This window comes from Saimiri boliviensis, chromosome 1 (assembly GCF_048565385.1).
Source record: "Saimiri boliviensis isolate mSaiBol1 chromosome 1, mSaiBol1.pri, whole genome shotgun sequence".
Taxonomy (NCBI): Eukaryota; Metazoa; Chordata; class Mammalia; order Primates; family Cebidae; genus Saimiri; species Saimiri boliviensis.
Genome location: NC_133449.1, coordinates 140,683,633 through 140,702,730, shown reverse-complemented (window position 1 = coordinate 140,702,730; position 19,098 = coordinate 140,683,633). Strand labels below are relative to the sequence as shown.

The following is a 19,098-nucleotide window of genomic DNA, read 5'->3' as shown; positions in this document are numbered from 1 at the left end:
ATGGCAAAGGAGCTCTTCATACACAAAAAGGCTAGGGCAGCTGACCCTGGCAGACTGCTTCCAGCCCTGGAATATCTGACATCACTTGACAGAAAGTGAGAGGAGGCTGCACGCGTCTAGTGCCTCTGCCTAAAGGAAAATGAAGACCTCCTGCCTTGCTCTGAGCCCAAAACCCACCGTGTGTTCCCGTGGTTCCAGTCTCGGTGCATCGATGCTGAGCTGAACCTTTGCTATCTCAACGCTGTCATCCTCACTGTGGCCCAGGGCAGCCCTCAGTCTTTCAGAAATCACTGCCACCTGCGCGGAGATAACTGCAAATGGAGAAAACAGTTAGGAAAGAAGGGAACCCTGGAAGAAGACACACAGCTGTGGCCTAGAGCTCCGCCTCCTGTCAAGTGCAATTCCACGGATCCTGCTGGCTGCACACATCCCCCAGCCAGGTGCTGAATACTAGCGTCTGTTCACACTGCAGGGGGCTTGCAGCCTTGGAACACAGCATGTGTCGTGGTAGATGGGGCCAGACGCCATCCACCACCTTCTTCTGATCAGCTGAGACTTGGACATGTTCTTTACTCACCGACACAAACCTCCACTTTTTATGCTCCCCATCTGAAATCCCATGTCAGCCTTCCAGATTCCACACCTGCCTAAGCACTTGCCAGAGGTTCTTTGTTTGCCCAATGTAACGAGCCACATGCAGCCCAACTACATCACTTAAACATGAATACCATTTTGTTGCTTTTAGAAACAGAACTCACCTGACATTTATCAACCTCTTGCTTAAGCACTAAAACATTTCCTCAGTGTCCCCCACATACCACATTCTGCACAAGCACCTCAATGAAAAAGGCTGCCCTCAGAAATGTGTGCCCTTGGTCTGAGTAAAGACCATGTCGAGACGCTGCAGCCCCAGCCAGCACTAAGAAAGTTTTGTTCGTACTGCCTCCATCTAGGCTGTGCAGGGTGGCTCAACCGTATAATCCCAGCACTTTGCGGGGCTGAGACTGGTGGATCACCTGAGGTCAAGAGTTCGAGACCAGCTGGGAGCCTGGCCAACATGGTGAAACCCCATCTTTACTAAAAAATAAACAAAAATTAGCTGGGTGGTGGCTGACACCTGTAATCCCAGCTACTCAGGAGGCTGAGGCAGGCAAATTGCTAGAACCCAGGAGGTGGAAATTGCAGTGAGCTGAGATCGCACCACTGCACTCCAGCCTGGGCGACAAGAGAATCCGTGACACATGCACACGCACACAGGCCTCCACGAGCCTCCCTTAGTTCAAATGAAATCAATTCATAATAAATAAAATTTATTAACGTTACTCAATTTAAAATATGGCTTCCTTATTTTAGACTCTGTGTGTGACCATCATAAAACTGTGGAAGTCCTAGAACTTGGCATTTTCCACTGTGGACTGCCCTGTGACACCGAAGTGCTCTGAAACTCTGCATGTTCTCAGTCCACAGATGAACATTTCATACTCCGGGTTTTACAAAAAACTGTCACATGGAAGCAAGATTACAATGCAGAGACCCCGTGTGTCTCATGTAATATCTACTCCAACAGTCAGGACGAAAAGGCAGATGCACATCCTAGTCACTTCCCGTGTTTTATTCTTCCCCATCATCTGTCCTACCCAAATGCAACGAGCAGAATACTCATCTTCTGCCAAAGGTCTGTGACAGCCTGATTAGGATCAGCCTTCCAACTTGTTTCAAAAAAGGATCCACACCCCCCAGCCCATGGTCAAGCTTTACCACCAAATGCTGGACTACTAGGAAGACACACTAGCCTGACATCACTAAAGGGAAAATGGCCCAGGCTACACACAGGGGGCACATGAGCACCCCACCGTCCATCCTCACCGTCATGCTGGCTAGGGTTTGTCATGGATGCTCTCAGCTCTTCCAGTGCAGCCGTGAGCTGCCCCAGGGGCTCCTCAGCACAGCTGGGGTCCGCCCTTACTCCCAGGGCTGCATCTGCAAGAAAGAGGCAATTTTCACCATCAGACCAGATGGGCAGTCACTCACCAGAACTTTTCATTACAAAACCAGAAACTTCACACAAATACAGAGCTGTGCATGTCTATGCTGCTCTGTGCATGCCAGGTGGAGGCACTGGGAGTCTCTCAGACGGTAAATGAGGTGTTCTCCTTGATGCTAGATGCCACCACATCAAAAATTATATTTATAAACAAGTTTAAGAAACAAATCCCCCAGCCAGGTGCACCATCACCACCATTCAATCACTGTGAAAAGCACACACATTGTGGAAAAGACCAGAAGCCCAGCCAAGGAAGCCCAGGGGCTGGGGAGGCTGGGCACAGGATCATAGATAGGTGATGATTTAGTCTCTGGTTCGTCAATCTTGTCTTGTTTTTACTCCCCAGAAGGTGCTACTATGTTAGGTGATTCTTCAGGGCCCCCAAGTAAGAGCCTGTGCCATGGATGGCCCGGGGTATCAGCATGGCGGGTGGTCCCCTATACCCACAGCTCTGGCCCCAGCCGGCACAGCCACCCCCGCCCTCGGTGTCCTCATGGTGGGTAAACCCTATACCCACAGCTCTGGCCCCAGCCGGCACAGCCACCCCCGCCCTGGGCGTCAGCATGGCAGGTGAACCCTATAACCACAGCTCTGGCCCCAGCTGGCACAGCCACCCCCAAGCTCACTGGGGTGGAACTGAACAACAGATGCTCAAGGTCAGGGAAATGGAAAAGCACAAGTCCCAGCGGGGACAAGTGGCCCAGGAACTTACCTTCCAGCTTCGCTTCAGCAGTGGTGCAGGCCTGGCAGTATGTGGAGTACAGAGATGGGGGGATTTTATCTGCTCTGGATTACAGGAAAACAATAAAAGCAAGTCAGCTATTAATAAGACTGCAATCCCCAAATCTACTATAAAATAGAAACATACTTAATACTGTGTACATTATGAGCCTGTTTTTAGAAAAAAAGATATCAAAATATATATGGATTTAGGCAGGGCGTGGTGGCTCACGCCTGTAATCCCAGCAGTTGGGGAGGCCGAGGTAGGCAGATCACCTGAGTTCAGGAGTTCAAGACCAGACTGGTCAATATGGCAAACCTCGTCTCTTACTAATACAAAAATTAGCCAGGCATGGTGCTAATCCCAGCTGCTCAGGAGGCTGAAGCAGGAGAGTCACTTGAACCCAGGAGGCGGAGGTTGAGCCACTGCACCCCAGCCTAGGTGACAGAGCAAGAGTCTGTCTCAAAAATACATACATATATATATAAATATATATATAAATATATATATATATATATATATATAAATATATATATAAATATATATATATATATATATATATATATATATATGGGTTTATACAGCACTTACTGTTTCAAAATATGGCTTATTGATCACATATTAATATGTAAAAAGCTAGACCACAAAATATCACCAAAATTATCAATGGGCAGTGAAATTACAAATTATTTCTACTTCTCTCAATTTTTGGTAATTTGCTAAATTCAAAAAATGAATCTTTAATTTTAATGAATACTACTAAGAAAAGTGCTTAGTTCATGTCATTAAAAATATGCAAAATTGGGCCGGACGCAGTGGCTCATGCTTGTAATTTCAGAACTTTGGGAGGCTAAGGTGGGCGGATCACTTAAGGTAAGGGATTGGAGACCAGCCTGACCAACATGGAGAAACCAAGTCTCTATTAAAAATACAAAAATTAGCTGGGCCTGGCGGTACACGTCTGTAGTCCAGCTACTCGGGAGGGTGAGGCAGGAGAATCGTTTGAACCTGGAGGTTGCAGTGAGCCCAGATGAAGCCATTGTACTACAGCCTGGGTGACAGGGTGAGACTCTTGTTTCAAACACACACACACACACACACACACACACACACACACAGACACACAAACACACACAGGCTGGGTGTGGTGGAGCATGCTTCTCCACCAAGCTACTTGGGAGGTTGAGGTGGAAGGATTATTTAAGCCCAGGAGGTCAAGGCTGTAGTGAGCCATGACTACACCACCGCATTCCAGCCTTCGTGACACAGTAAGACCAGGTCTTACAAAAGGGGCCAGGCATGGTGGCTAACAGCTGTAATCACACCACTTTGGGAGGCCTAGGCAGGGAGATCACCTGAAATCAGGAGTTTGAGACCAGCCTGGCCAACATGGTGAAACCCTGTTTCTACTAAAAATACAAAAAGAAGCCGAGAACCTGTATTGTATTGGTATTGGAGAGCTGAAACAGGAGAATCACTTGAACCAGGGAGCCGGAGGTTGCAGTGAGCTAAGATGATGCCATTGAACTCCAACTTGAGCAACAAAGAGCAAAATTCTATCTAAAAAAAAAAAAAAAGACTGGGCGCAGTGGCTCTCGCCTGTAATCCCAGCACTTTGGAAGGCCAAGGCGGGCATATCATGAGGTCAAGAGATCAAGACCAGCCTGACCAACACGGTGAAACTCCATCTCTACTAAAAATACAAAAATCAGCTGCACATGGTGGCGCACGCCTATAGTCTCAGCTACTCGGGAGGATGAAGCAGAATTGCTTGCACACAGGAGGTGGAGGCTGCAATGAGCTGAGATTGAGCCACTACACTCCATCCTGGTGACAGTGACAGACTTCAAAAAACAAAATCAAAAACAAAGTAAGAATCCCAGAGAATAAACTTATTGTAAGATTTAAGCTGGGCGCGGTGGCTCAAGCCTGTAACCCCAGCACTTTGGGAGGCTGAGGCGGGTGGATCACGAGGTCAAGAGATCGAGACCATCCTGGTCAACATGGTGAAACCCCGTCTCTACTAAAAATACAAAAAATTAGCTGGGCGTGGTGGCGCGTGCCTGTAATCCCAGCTACTCAGGAGGCTGAGGCAGGAGAATTGCCTGAACCCAGGAAGCGGAGGTTGCAGTGAGCCGAGATCGCGCCATTGCACTCCAGCCTGGGTAACAAGAGCGAAACTCCGTCTCAAAAAAAGAAAAAAAAAAAAAAAAAAAGATGATGCTAATAGTGATATTCAGAACCAAACAAATTTTCTTTTAAAAACTGTAACCAAATGGGCACAGTGGCTAACGTCTGTAATCCCAGAACTTTGGGAGGCCAACGTGGGCAGATCATTTAAGGCCAGGAGTTCGACCACCAGCCTGGCCAATATGGTGAAACCCATCTCTACTAAAAATTAAAAAGTGGTGGTGCGGGCTGGGTGTGGTGGCTCACGCCTGCAATCCCAGCACTTTGGGAGGCCGAGGCTGGTGGATCACGAGGTCCAGAGATCGAGACCATCCTGGTCAACATGGTGAAACCCCGTCTCTACTAAAAATACAAAAAAATTAACTGGGCATGGTCGTGCGTGCCTGTAATCCCAGCTACTCAGGAGACTGAGGCAGGAGAATTGCCTGAACCCAGGAGGCGGAGGTTGCGGTGAGCGGAGATCGCACCAATGCACTCCATCCTGGGTAACAAGAGCGAAACTCAGTCTCAAAAAAAAAAAAAAAAAAAAATGTGGTGGTGCACATTTGTAACCTCAGCTACTCAGGAGAGTGAGGCAGGAGAATCACTTGAACCTAAAAGGTAAAGGTTGTACTGAGCCAAGATCATGCCACTGCACTCCAGCCTGGGTGACAGAGCAAGACTCCATCTAAAAAAAAAATTGCAACCAGCCGGGCGCGGTGGCTCAAGCCTGTAATCCCAGAACTTCGGGAAGCCGAGGTGGGTGGATCACGAGGTCAAGAGATCGAGACCATCCCGGTCAACATAGTGAAACCCCGTCTCTACTAAAAACACAAAAAATTAGCTGGGCATGGTGGTGCGTGCCTGTAATCCCAGCTACTCAGGAGGCTGAGGCAGGAGAATTGCCTGAACCCAGGAGGCGGAGGATGCGGTGAGCCAAGATTGCGCCATTGCACTCCAGCCTGAGTAACAAGAGCGAAACTCTGTCTCAAAAAAAAAAAAAAAAAAAAAAAAAAAAAATTGCAACCAATTGATTTTGGAATCAATATTTTATAAATAAAACACATGGGTCAGGTGCAGTAGCTCACGCCTGTAATCCCAGCATTTTGGGAAGCTGAGGTGGGCAGATCATGAGGTCAAGAGATCAAGATCATTCTGGCCAACATGGTGAAATCCTGTCTCTACTACAAATACAAAAATTAGCCAGGCGTGTTGGCAGACGCCTGTAGTCCCAGCTACTTGGGAAGCTGAGACAGGAGAATTGCTAGAACCTGGGAGGCTAAGATTGCAGTGAGCTGAGATCGCATCACTGCACTCCAGCCTGACAACAGAGCAAGACTCCGTATCCAAAAAAATAAATAAAACACACTAGTGATCACACAAATTTCTCTACAGAAGAGCCACAATTCTTCCCACTGACAAAAAAAAAAAAAAAACCTGAAAAGCACAGTAGTCACCCTCTAGATGTTCCCGCATACCTCTTCAGAGACTCTATAAAAGCCACACGGGAGTCAGGGACTTTTGGGAGCTGTAGGAAGACAAGAGTCCTGTGAGATGCTGACAAGGAAAGTTCTTGCTTTTGACACAACTGGTTCTCATGGAGATGGATACTGACCACTCGAGGTGTGAGCAGCGCAGGGAGGAAGTGGGACATGTAGTAAGGCCTCCTGAATATGCTGCAACAGAGAAGCAGATAGTGGGTAGGTGGGTGCAGCGAAAAGGCAATTCCCACAAACAGTGACTGGTGTTTCACAGACTGGACTGCAGGGGCTCATTCCAAAGCCACGATGTGCTGCTGTGTCATGAAGTCTACTTGTGCACAATTCCGGGACAAAGCATGTGTAGGGCAGGCTGTGCCAGCCCAGCCCAGAGTCCGTGGGAATGGGGACCACCTTCTGCCTGCTCACTGGGCTTGGCCGTGAAGCCTGGATCAATCTGAGGCTATAAGACCCATGTAAGGTCCTTTGGGGCATTTTGCTTGGAGCTAATTTGAAAACCCTGGGAGCTGCAATCAGCTCATCCACACAGGTAACCACCAGAATTCAAGATGTTTTGAGATTACAACAAATTCAATAAAGCTGTGCTATTCAGCTCTTTGTTGCTGATGCCATATTGGTGACAAAGAAAGCATTGATAAAAAAGATCACTGTGCCCCCGTCTTCCCCCGAAACTGCGGGCTCCCCAGGCAACACTTCCCATTGGCTGTTTCAGCATGGGAGGAGCATCACATGCTTTTACACAGAAACCATGTTTCACAGCAAATGCATACCTTGACCTCACCCCCTGTCCCTCAACCATAGGATCCTCGATGTGAATTTACAGCTCTGATTGCTGTCTCTCCATGAATAGACAATGGCCAGCCTTCCCCATGTGGTTCTGAGCAGACCGGGGACACACTCAAAAAGCCCCAGGACAATGACAGGCATCAGAGTGGACTCTGCACTCACTGCAGCTGCCCCTGCCCTTTGGGCAGCTCAGCCTACCTGGCCTCCATGACGGTGACTGGGATTTTCCCTGTATGCTCAAATACCATGATGGCCTTTTCAACATCCTGAAGAGCCTGGCTGTGGGGCTGGTTCCAGTACAGGGAGGAAGAAAAAAAGAACAGAGGACTTAAAAGAAATCGAGCAGTGAAAGCCAGACTCAACCTGCACTTCACTGGGCAAAGGGTCTGTACAAATTAAAGGCCCATATAAGTGCACACAGCAGGGGTACTGGAGACCTCCCACAACATCCCAAAATACCAGCAAGACATGGGAAGGGACAGCGTTGCTGTTCCTACACCCACAAGGATCAGAACCGGTGACCTGAGGCCCTCTTCACGGCAGCTGAGCCCTACTGAGATCGGCTCCCTCCTCTGCGGGCCAGGAGCCTCTTTGCTGCCACTAAGAGAGTGAAGAATTGAAAGTAAACATTTCCAGGTGGGAAGGAGTCGAGACTTAATTTTTGAGATTAAAAACAATTACAAGGACTTGATGCCGTGGCTCATGTCTATACATCCGGTACTTTGAGAGGCTAAGGAGGGGGGATTGCTTGAGCCCAAAGAGTTCAAGACCACCCTGGGCAACATGACAAAATCCCAACTCTACAAAAAATACAATCAGCCAGGTTATAGGCATGAGCCAGTGGTCCCAGTTACTGAGGACACAGAGGTGGGAGGATTGCCTGCGCCCAGGAAATGAAGGCTGCAGTAGTCACGATCATGTCACTGTACTCTAGTGGCAACAGAGCAAGTCCTCTAGTGGCAACAGAGCAAGTCCCCGTGTCCCAAAAAAAAAAAAAAAAAAAAAAAAATTATGAGGCCAGGCATGGTAGCTCACATCTGTAATCTCAGCACTTTGGGAGGCCAACGCAGAAGAATCACTTGAGTCCAAGAGTATAAGACAAGCCTGGGCAACACAGAAAGATACTATCTCTACAAAAAATTGTAAAAACTAGCCAGACATGGTGGCTCCATGCCTGTAGCCCCAGCTACTCAGGAGGTCAAGGTGGGAGGATCGCTTGAACACACGTGGTTGAGGCTGCACTGAGCTATCATCACACCAGTGCTTCAACCTGGGCAACAGAACAAGATCCCACCTCAAAAAAATACAGAACCTTATAAATCAATGAATTATAAACGGAAAGTTGCATTAAATATTTTCACCAAACACTTTAATGTCATCTATAAGTGTTGTTCAGTAACTCGTAACTTTAAAATAAAAAGGTCTTAAGCAGCAAAGAATGTTTTTATGAGTGACATACATCACGTGCCATCTGACATTTGGCTTCTACAAAAATAGTTAACACTTGGGCCGGGCATGGTGACTCATGCCTGTAATCCCAGCACTTTGGGAGACCGAGGCAGGCAGATCACAAGGCCAAGAGATCAAGACCATCCTGGCCAACACAGTGAAATGCTATCTTTACTAAAAATAGAAAAATTAGCTCGGCATGGTGGCACACACCTCTAGTCCCAGGTACCCTGGAGGCTAAGGCAGAAGAGTCACTTGAACCCAGGAGGTGAAGGCTGCAGTGAGCTGAGATTGTGCCACTGCACTGCAGCCTGGTGACAGAGCTAGACACCATCTCAAAAAAAAAAATGTGTATTTTACTTGGAGTTGAAAAAAAAAATAGTTAACACTTTTCTTTAATTCAAAGAAAAACATGACTGACCACCTCTCCATTCAACCCCACATGAACCAAGATCTCCTAAAGGGACACATTTACTAAAATCCACTCATGCTAATGCTGGGAACACACACGGTGGGACAGGCAAAACAGAGGCCTTCAGAGCCTTGCCCCCAGCTCCGCCCAAAGACCAGACGAGAGACTGGGAAGGCTGAAAGGCTCGAGACAAAGGAAACTGGACTTCTGCTAGGTGGGCGTGACTGGCTGAGACCCTGCAGGGCTCAAGCAGCATTACCTCAGTAATGTCCCCAGCTGATGACAAATCCTCGTAGAGTCCCATGTTTTCTATAGAAACCTTCAGAGAAGGGACAGAATGTGAATATGAAAACAAAGTTGGTTCTGCTGGATGGGTGTGAGGAGCGGGCATGGAGGGGCAGCTTGCCTTGAGGTCAGCCAGCCGTGTCTTAGCCAATGAGATGTAGTCTATGAGGAGGGAGCGGTACCTGCTGGGAACCAGGGGTGGGTGGAGAATGTGCACCTGAGAACAGACAACAGAGTGCAGCACCATTAGTCAGGGAACTGTCTGGGACTCCAGGGAGGCCACAGCTCAGTGCCACCATCCACAGTGCTGCTGAGTAGAGAAACACAGCCCTCTACAAGGACTTATGACTATGCAAAGCAAACCATTAATAAAACTAAAACACAACAGAAGGCTGCTTTCCCAGGTGAAAAAAAAGGAATTCTCACCTAATTGGTCCTGTAAGTCTAGGGTGGCTCACTGGGGGAGCCAGGGATGTGCATTCCCAGAAGCAGCAGGCAGGGGCCAGCCGGGCAGGCCAGCCAGCCCACCTGCAGCTCCACACCTCTGGCTTCCCACATACCTGTAAAGACCACCGCTCTAGGGTGTAGGTTTAAAAGAAAAAAAAGCACACTGGTAGGCAGAGGCAGGCGGATCACGAAGTCAAGAGATCGAGACCATACTGGCCAACACAGCAAAACCCCATCTCTACTAAAAATACAAAAAAAATTAGCAGGGCGTGCTGGCACGCGCGTGTAGTCCCAGATACTCGGGAGGCTGAAGCAGAAGAATCGCTTGAACCAGGAGGCGGAGGTTGCAGTGAGCCGAGATTGCACCACTGCACTCCAGCCTGGTGAAAGAGCAAGACTCCATCTCAAAAAAAAAGAAAAAAAGAAAAAAAAAGCACAAATGAGATCCTAATACAGGCGTCCCCAAACTGCGGCCCCCTGAAGCCATTTATCCGGCCCCCCACCGCACTTCAGGAAGTGGCACCTCTTTCATTGGTGGTCAGTGAGAGGAGCACAGTATGTGGTGGCCCTCCAACGGTCTGAGGGACAGTGAACTGGCCCCCTGTGTAAAAAGTTTGGGGATGCCTATCCTAATACAATGCAATATAACTTGCTCTTCCTGGATAAGTGGGTGCTGCCGAGAACATGAAAGGTACAGTGGGGATACTGCAATTTCCTTAATAAAAGAGAGTCACAGCCGGGCGCGGTGGCTCAAGCCTGTTATCCCAGCACTTTGGGAGGCTGAGGCGGGTGGATCACGAGGTCGAGAGATCGAGACCATCCTGGTCAACATGGTGAAACCCTGTCTCTACTAAAAATACAAAAAACTAGCTGGGCGTGGTGGCGCGTGCCTGTAATCCCAGCTACTTAGGAGGCTGAGGCAGGAGAATTGCCTGAGCCCAGGAGGCGGAGGTTGCGGTGAGCTGAGATTGCGCCATTGCACTCCAGCCTGGGTAACAAGAGCGAAACTCCGTCTCAAAAAAAAAAAAAAGAGAGAGAGTCAGGCTCACAGTTCACGCCTGTAATCTCAGCACTCTAGGAGACCGAGGCAGGCAGATTGTGAGGTCAAGAGTTCAAGACCAACCTGGACAACATGGTGAAACCCTGTCTCTACTAAAATACAAATAATTAGCCATGCATGGTGGCCTGTGCCTGTAGTCCCAGCCACTCAAGAGGCTGAGGCACATGAATCACCTGAATGTGGGCAGCGGAGGTTGCAGTGAGCAGAGATGACACCACTGCACTCCAGCTAGGTGATATAGCAAGATTCCATCTCAAAAAAAAAAACAGGGTCAGGCTGGGCGCAGTGGCTCATGCCTGTAATCCCAGCATGCTGGGAGGTCAAGGCAGAAGAATCACTTGAGCTCGGTTCAAGACCAGCCTGGGCAACACAGCATAACCCCATCTATAATAACAATTTTTTTAAAAATAATTACCTGGAGTGTGCCTATATGCTGGAGTGTGCCTATAGTCTCAACTACTCAGGAGGCTGAGGTGGGAGAATCACTTGAGCCTGGAAGGTCTAGTCTACAGTGAGCTATGATCACACCACTGTACTCCAGCTGGGTGACAGAGTCAGACTATCTCAAAAAAAAAAAAAAAAAAAAAAAGGCTGGGCGCGGTGGCTCAAGCTTGTAATCCCAGCACTTTGGGAGGCCGAGGCTGGTGGATCATGAGGTCGAGAGATCGAGACCATCCTGGTCAACATGGTGAAACCCCGTCTCTACTAAAAATACAAAAAATTAGCTGGGCATGGTGACACATGCCTGTAAACCCAGCTACTCAGGAGGCTGAGGCAGGAGAATTGCCTGAACCCAGGAGGCGGAGGTTGCGGTGAGCCGAGATCGCGCCATTGCACTCCAGCCTGGGTAACAAGAGCAAAACTCCGTCTCAAAAAAAAAAAAAAAAAAAAAGCCAGGCCTGGTGGCTCATGCCTGTAATCCCAGCACTATGAGAGGCCAAGGCAGGCAGATCACAAGGTCAGGAGTTTGAGACCAGTTCAGCCAATATGGTAAAACCCCTTCTCTACTACAAATACAAAAATTACCTGGGCATGGTGGCAGGTGCCTATAATCCCAGGTACTCAGGAGGCTGAGGCAGGAGAATTGCTTGAACCCAGGAGGAAGAGGTTGCAATGAGCCAAGATCCCGCTACTGCACTCCAGCCTGGGCAACGGAGCAAGACTCCAACTCAATAAAACAAAAGACAACCAAATAAATGCAAATAAATGGGTTCAGGGCCCTGTATAAGAAAGCAGCACACCCTAATATCCAGGTATTCAAAAGGAGAGCAACAGCCTGCACCCACACCCTCACTCACAGGCCACTCACACACCTCTGTGAGCACGGCTCCAAGGTGTAGGTTAAGGAAAAAAAAAAGCACGAATGAGATCCTAATACAATGCAGTATAAATGCTCTTTCTGCGTAACTGACTGCCACAGAGAACGTCTTTCCACGTCACCACTTAGACGTGCTCGCTGTTTGACTGCACAATGACATTACGTATTTACCCATCTCCGTGGCCCAGAAGAGGGAAGGGTTTCTGAGGACTTGCCAGTTGCAACATCCGTTGTTTCACCATAAACTGCTTGGGGAAGGAGAGGGGGCTGGCTGAGAGGCTCAGAGCAGATCTGCAGAAGGCTCTTGGGGAGGCCAAGGCAGTCCTCAGACTGAGCAGGTAAGCAGAAGCACCAGAAATCATGGATGTGGAAGGCAGCTTCTCACCTGCAGGTACCGAGGGGACTCAAAAGGCACAAGGTCTGACAAGAACTTGAAGAGGAAAACCAGTGCCTTCTTGCTGCAGCCATGGTAGCCTCGTGCACTCCCAAAGGAGGCCTGTGTGGAGAGAACAGCATGAAACCCAGGACAGCCAGGAAGTGTCTGGCTGCCGCTCTAGTCGGCCTGCTAAACAGAAAACAAAGAGAAAAAAACCAAAAGTCATTTTGGTTCACACATTTACAGATGTCATGGCTATGATTTCATTGAAGAGACGGTCTAAAAGTTATTTTTAACTTTTTTATTTGAATAAAAATAAATTTTTTTATTCAAATAAAAAAGTTAAAAATAATTAGCTACAATAAACACTAACTATGGTATCTTTTTGGGACCCTTAGGGGTACAATTTGTTAAATGCCCTAACAAGTGTTTGTGCACAGCAAACAAACTGATTTTGTTGGGCGAAGCCACTTCTGAACACACTTTAACTTCTAACCTCATCCATCAGTGGACAGATCACCGCAAAAGAGGCGGCCGAAGAATAGAGGCCAAGGAGGCCACCCCCAGACAACGAAACTGCAAGACCCTAGAGCAGAGCAAGCGTGGAACAAGAGCAAATCCTTCCAGGAACCAAGGGAGCAACGGCAAGGTCCCCAGGGCAAAGGCTGCAATGAGTCAGGAAAGGAAGGAGGTTTTATATGGGCATGGCCCTGAAGGCATCACAAGTGAACCTGCAGAGAAAATGTGTACATTTGTAAGAACAGAACAACTAACCTGCAAAAACACACAAGCTTCTGCCACCCTGGCCAAGTGTGAGTGCACAGGATATTGCGGTGAAACCTCAATGAGTTACTATTCAACATGAAGCCTGAACTGCAACATGAACTGAAGGCTTACTATTGTCTTTCTGAAAGTGTACAACCTTGTGTACATTCTTTTTTTTTTTTTTTGAGGCAAAGTCTCGCTGTGTCACCCAGGCTAGAGCGCAGAGGCGCGATCTCAGCTCAATGCAACATCCGCCCCGCCAGGATGGAGCAATTCTTCTGCCTCAGTCTCCCTAGTAGCTATGATTACAAGGATTTGCCACCATGCTCGGCTAACTTTTTTTTCTTTTTTGAGAGTCTTGCTCTGTTGCCCAGGCTGGAGTACAGCAGCAAACTGACAGCTCTCTGCAACCTTGGCCTCCCAAGTTCAAGTGATTCTCCCACCACAGCCTCCCAAATAGCTGGGACTACAAAACACATGCCACCACACCTGGCTATTTTTTTTTTTTTCTGAGAAAAACTCTCACTCCGTCGCCAAGGCTGGATTGCACTGGTGCAATCTCAGCTAAGGGTAACCTCCGCCTCCCGGGTTCAAGCGATTCTCTTGCCTCAGCCTCCCAAGTAGTTCAAATGACAGGTGTGCACCACCATGCCTGGCTAATTATCTATTTTTAGTGGGGACAGGGTTTCATCATTTTGGCCAGGCTCGTCTTGAGCTCCTGACCTCAGGTGATCCACCTGTCTCGAACTCCCAAAGTGCTGGGATTACAGGCGTGAGCCACGATGTCCAGCCCGGCTACTTTTTACATTAGTAGAGATGAGGTTTTGTCATGTTGGCCAGGCTGGTCTTGAACTCCTGACCTCTAGGTGATTCTCCCGCCTCAGCCTCCCAAAGTGCTGGTATTACAGGCATGAGCCACCACACCTTACCATGTGTACATTTTTCACCATATATACAAACTCAAAAAGCCATTAGGTAAAAACGGGAAAATGCTGATAATGCTCATCAAATGTCTCTGAGAGGGACAAAGTCAGGGAAAAACAGAGTTCAGAGACATGAACTGTCTGTTCCAAATACCAGGAAAGCTAAATACTTGTCAGTGAAAAATTTAAATAAGAACTGGGCATGGTGGCTCGTGCCTGTAATCCCAGCACTCTGGGAGGCCGAGGCGGGCAGATGATGAGACGAGGAGTCTGAGACCAACCTGAGCAACATGGTGAAACAAAAAAACAAAAACAAAAACAAAACAAAAAAAAAACTAAATTTTGATGAAGGTGATTTGAAAAAGAAAAAGCAAACAACACTATCACCACAGCACTTAAGAAGTATTCCTCTCACACTGACTGTCACCTTGGGAACTGGAAAGAAGTAAACCCTAGCAGACCCCTGAACCAAGGCCCTGGGAGATACACGAACTCACGGCTCCAAGAGCACTAGTGTGGACTCTGGCACCTCACTAAGGACAGAGCAAATGCCTCTCACCTTAGTTCAGTAGAAACTAAGGTGAGACCAACTAAGTAGCAGGCCAACTGCATAGAGCTGGGGAGAGCCTGAGGACAGATGAAAAGAAACCTTAAGGAATAAGCATGAGCGGACACTGCAAGGATCACCACCTTCTCCCAATATAAGCCTAAGTGGCTCAGCCTGCTGGGCAGCCTCACCTCCTCAGAAGGCCCCAGGGAGGAGCAGGCACCCTGATAGCTATGCAGGCACATGGATCTTTAAAATTTCAGGAAGCTGAGACTCCTACAAAGAGGAAACTACTTCACCAAAATGGTGATGGCAAACAAATCCAGTACTTTTTATTTTTTGGAGACAAAGTCCTGCTCTGTCTCCCAGTCTGGAGCATAGTACTGCAATCCCAGCTCACTGCAGCCTCAACCTCCTCAGCTCAAGCAATCTTCCTGCCACAGTCCGCAAGCAGATGGGACTATAGGTGCTGTGTTGATGGTGTTGTTTGCTTTTTCTTTTTCAAATCAAAAAAAATAAGTAAAGGCTGGGCATGATGGCTCACACCTGTAATCCCAACACCTTGGGAGGCCGAGGCGGGTGAATCACGAGGTCAGGAGTTTGAGACCAGCCCGACCAACATGGTGAAACCCAGTTTGTACTAAAAATACAAAAATTACCTGGATATGGTGGCAGGTGCCTGTAATTCCAGCTACTCAGAAGGCTGAGGAAGGAGAATTGCTTGAACCCAGGAGATGGAGATTGCAGTGAGCCAAGATCACGCCACTGCACTCCAGCCTGGGCGACAGAATGAGACTCCATCTCAAAGTATAAAAAAACAAAAGAAAAGAAAAAGGGAGATAAGAGATGCTGTATATTCCGCAAAAAGCAGCAGCCACTTCTGTGTCCCTGCTTTCCTAACTTCCTTTTTTCTTTCTGGGATGGAGTCTCCTGTCACCCAGGCTGGAGTACAGTGGTGCAATCAGAGCTCACTGTGGCCTTAGCTCCCAGGCTCAAGCAGTCCTCTAATCTCAGCCTCCCAAGTAACTGGGACTACAGGTGTGTACCACCACACCTGCCTAGTTGGTTGGTTGTTGTTGTTGCTGTTGTTTTTGAAGGCAGGGAGACCTCACTATGTTGTCCCGGCTTGATTTCTCTAATTTTCTTATAAAAGACAGCAGGAGGCTCCATCAAGCAAGTGAGACGAAACCAGGGGAAGGGACCAAGACCCCAACAGGAAGAAACCAGGCACCCCAGCACACCCAGCAGAAGGTCTGCGGAGGCCACTTGGCAAAGCTCAGCAAGGTCGTCCACTCTCATGACAATGAGTGTCAGGTGGGGACAGCATGGTCCTCATTCCCAAACCTTCCGGAAGATCAGGAGCTAGTTAGCGATGGGAAGGTCACTTACCTTGAACCAGTCTGCATATGACTGGAACGCAAAGGGGCCCTCCAGTGCTGCCTGGCGCACAACCAGGAACGCAGTGACCATGCTGTCCAGCTGGCAGCTCTCGAATGCCTGGGCCATCAAACGTGCCACCCAGTCTAGTTGAGAACACAACACCGTCACAGCAAGGCAAGGGCAGCCAACAGAAAGATAACTTGTACTGGGTGATCAGGTTTTCCAATAGGAGAATGTGCATGCCCAAACACAAAGTTTTAAAACACTAGAAGGCAATTACAGCACGTAAAGCAGAAACCGCTAGAGACTCGAATGAACCAGCAGTGCACACTCTGACCTCTCAGAGCAGCAATCAGTGCCCATGGAAGTGTCTGACGAAGACTGTTCCACTGACACGGGGCATCACAGCTTCCAGGCAGGTAGGGAAGGATTTCACTGAGAGGCTCCCCCACAGTCAGCTGAGACTCTGCTAACAACAGTACTCAAGTCACACCCCCTCACACACTCTGATCAGCACAACCAGACTCTCATAGCAGCTCACCTTTGAGCAGCTGCTGTGCTTCTGGGAAGCAGACGACCAGTGCAGACACAAATGAGAGCACTCGCTGCCAGTTAACCTCCTGTGTTTCCAGAACTTCTTGCAAATGGCCAACCAACTCCTCTGGACTCATCATCACAAAGAGCTGAAATAAAAGCACCCACTCCCTTCAATGTCAAAGCGAACCAGCATGGGACAGATGACCCCGCACCTCCCTCCCAGCCAGCAGCCACCCGCAGCCCCTCCCACTTCCCACTGGAAAGGCAGCATGTGCTGCTGTGACAACAAACACTGTGGAGTTTCTCCCGCATCACAGTGGTCAGCACTGGTTGGAGAGAATTCTCCTTATCTCTGGCAGGACCTTCAGTCTCCTGACCTGAATGCTGGCCTAGACGAGGACAGCCACATCTCAGTAGAGATCCCTGAACCTCCCCATGTGCTGTCCATGGCAGGCAGCACGACAAAGACTCAGCAGATCTTAATCCCCACGCCACGAGCTCAGCAGCAGGTCTAACACCACCTCCACTCACCCTGCGGTACAAGGCAGTGAGCAGAGGGTGCGTCCGTGCAAAGCTCCACTCTCTCTGCATCTGAACAGCATCAGATGCTACAGGGCGAGAAACAGACAACAACTTCAAGTCAGACATCAAGAAGTTGTGGGTTTTTTTGTTTTTGTTTTTGGAAGGGTCTCACTGTCACCCACACTAGGATGCAGTGCTCACCAGAGCCTCAACCTCCCTGGCTCAAGCAATCCACCTGCCTCAGTCTCCAAAGTAGCAACAATCACAGACGTGTGCCATCATACTCAGCTACTTTACTTTTTTTTTTTTTTTTGAGACAGTCTTGCTCTGTCCCCAGGGAGGAGTATAATGGCATGGTCTCAGCTCACTGCAACTTCCACCTCCCAGGTTCAAGCAATCCTCCTGCCTCAGCCTCCCAGGTAGCTAAGGACTACCTGCGTATGCCACCGCACCTGGATAATTTTTGTATTTTTAGTAGAGACAGGCTTTTACTGTGTTGGCAAGGCTGGTCTTGAACTCCTGACCTTGTAGATCCACCTGCCTCGGCCTCCCAAAGTGCTGAGATTACAGGCGTAAGCCACTGCTGTTGGCCAAAAAGTTGTGATTCAAAGCTTCAGTGTGAAAAAAGGTCTTACTATGTATTTTTCCAATTATTAAAGTTCACCGATCCCTGTTTGTTGCCTATTTGCTAAGTTATCAATTCTCTGCTTCTTTGGCCCGCTTACTGTAATGCTTTCTCACAGTCAAGATAAATATTTGCCAATATATCAATCACATTTCAATTTTCCTACTCTTAAACTGTGAATAAACAATTCATGGTGCGAAAGCCGTTCAAAGGAAGCTCAGCTCCGTGCAAGTGCCAATAAACTCCTAATACCTCACAGCACCTGTCGGGAGCTGTCCATGCATCCCTTGTCCCACTCTCAGTTTCCTGCCTGAGCACCTACCCTGGGTCTATCCTAGACACAGAAAAAGCTCAACAATCAAAGTGTTCATCTTGGCCGGATTTGTAAGAAATAGTTGGCTAACAGGACACTGAGTGGGCAGATGATGCCAGAACCATCAAATGAGCCACCCAGTCTAGTTGAGAACATGACACCGTCACAGCAAGGTAAAGGCAGCCAGCAGAAAGATAATGTGAGTTGTGCTGGGTGATCAGGTTTTCCAGCAGGAGAATGTGCATGCCCAAATTTAATAAGACGAGACAGCAATCACAGCATGTCAAGCACAAATCCCTAGAGACTTGAGTGAAGCAGCAGAGTACACTCTGGCCTCTCAGAGCAGAAGCGGTGGACCCCTCAGCATACTCTGCGGAAGGTCTGCCGGGAACAGTGGGCAAACCTGCATGAGAACATGCTTATGTAACATTTTAAGACAGAATCGTGGCACGTCGAAAAGAACTACTTTTTAAACAATCTGCTTGGAAAACACCACTGAAATGTTTCACGTTAAAGATTTCTATTTCAGGCCGGGGGCGATGGCTCATGCCGGTAATCCCAACACTCTGGGAGGTCCAGGCAGGCAGATCAGGAGTTCCTGAGGTCAGGAGTTCAAGGCCAGCCTGGCCAACAAGGTGAAACCCTGTCTCTACTAAAAATACAAAAAAATTAACCTGGCATGTGATGTGCCTGTATTCCCAGGCACTCGGGAAGCTGAGACACAAGCATCACTTGAACCTAGAAGGCGGAAGTAGCAGTGAGCCAAGATCACATCACTGGCCTCCAGCATGGGCAACAGAGTGAGACTCCCTCTCAAAAAAAAAAAAAAAAAAAAAAAGACATTCTTCTGTACACTCATAATTCTGAATTTTCTTTTTTTTTTTTCTTTTTGAGATGGAGTCTCTCTCTCTCTCTCTCTC

The 19,098-nt window shown here is 48.3% G+C and overlaps 1 protein-coding gene across 21 annotated transcripts in view; it reads right to left on the bottom strand.

Annotated features, from left to right (window-relative positions):
* The window catches only part of FANCA (FA complementation group A), a 92,929-nt gene that overhangs the window by 36,119 nt on the left and 37,712 nt on the right, over positions 1-19,098 (bottom strand). For 16 of the 21 annotated variants that reach the window (XR_012519060.1, XM_074405338.1, XM_074405360.1 and 13 more), the window contains 12 exons: positions 17,250-17,326; positions 16,723-16,864; positions 16,191-16,324; positions 12,576-12,686; positions 9,487-9,582; positions 9,340-9,399; positions 7,418-7,506; positions 6,550-6,610; positions 6,413-6,462; positions 2,757-2,830; positions 1,867-1,980; positions 178-311 (listed from right to left, as the gene is read on the bottom strand). Coding sequence is in view for 20 of the 21 variants with exons in the window: in XM_074405338.1 (XP_074261439.1) it covers positions 178-311; positions 1,867-1,980; positions 2,757-2,830; positions 6,413-6,462; positions 6,550-6,610; positions 7,418-7,506; positions 9,340-9,399; positions 9,487-9,582; positions 12,576-12,686; positions 16,191-16,324; positions 16,723-16,864; positions 17,250-17,326 (1,142 nt within the window). In the remaining variant the exon portion in view is untranslated. Of the gene's footprint in view, positions 1-177; positions 312-1,866; positions 1,981-2,756; positions 2,831-6,412; positions 6,463-6,549; positions 6,611-7,417; positions 7,507-9,339; positions 9,400-9,486; positions 9,583-12,575; positions 12,756-16,190; positions 16,325-16,722; positions 16,865-17,249; positions 17,327-19,098 lie in introns of those variants that run through there. The other 5 variants (XM_074405365.1, XM_074405367.1, XM_074405364.1 and 2 more) reach the window with 4 other exon arrangements.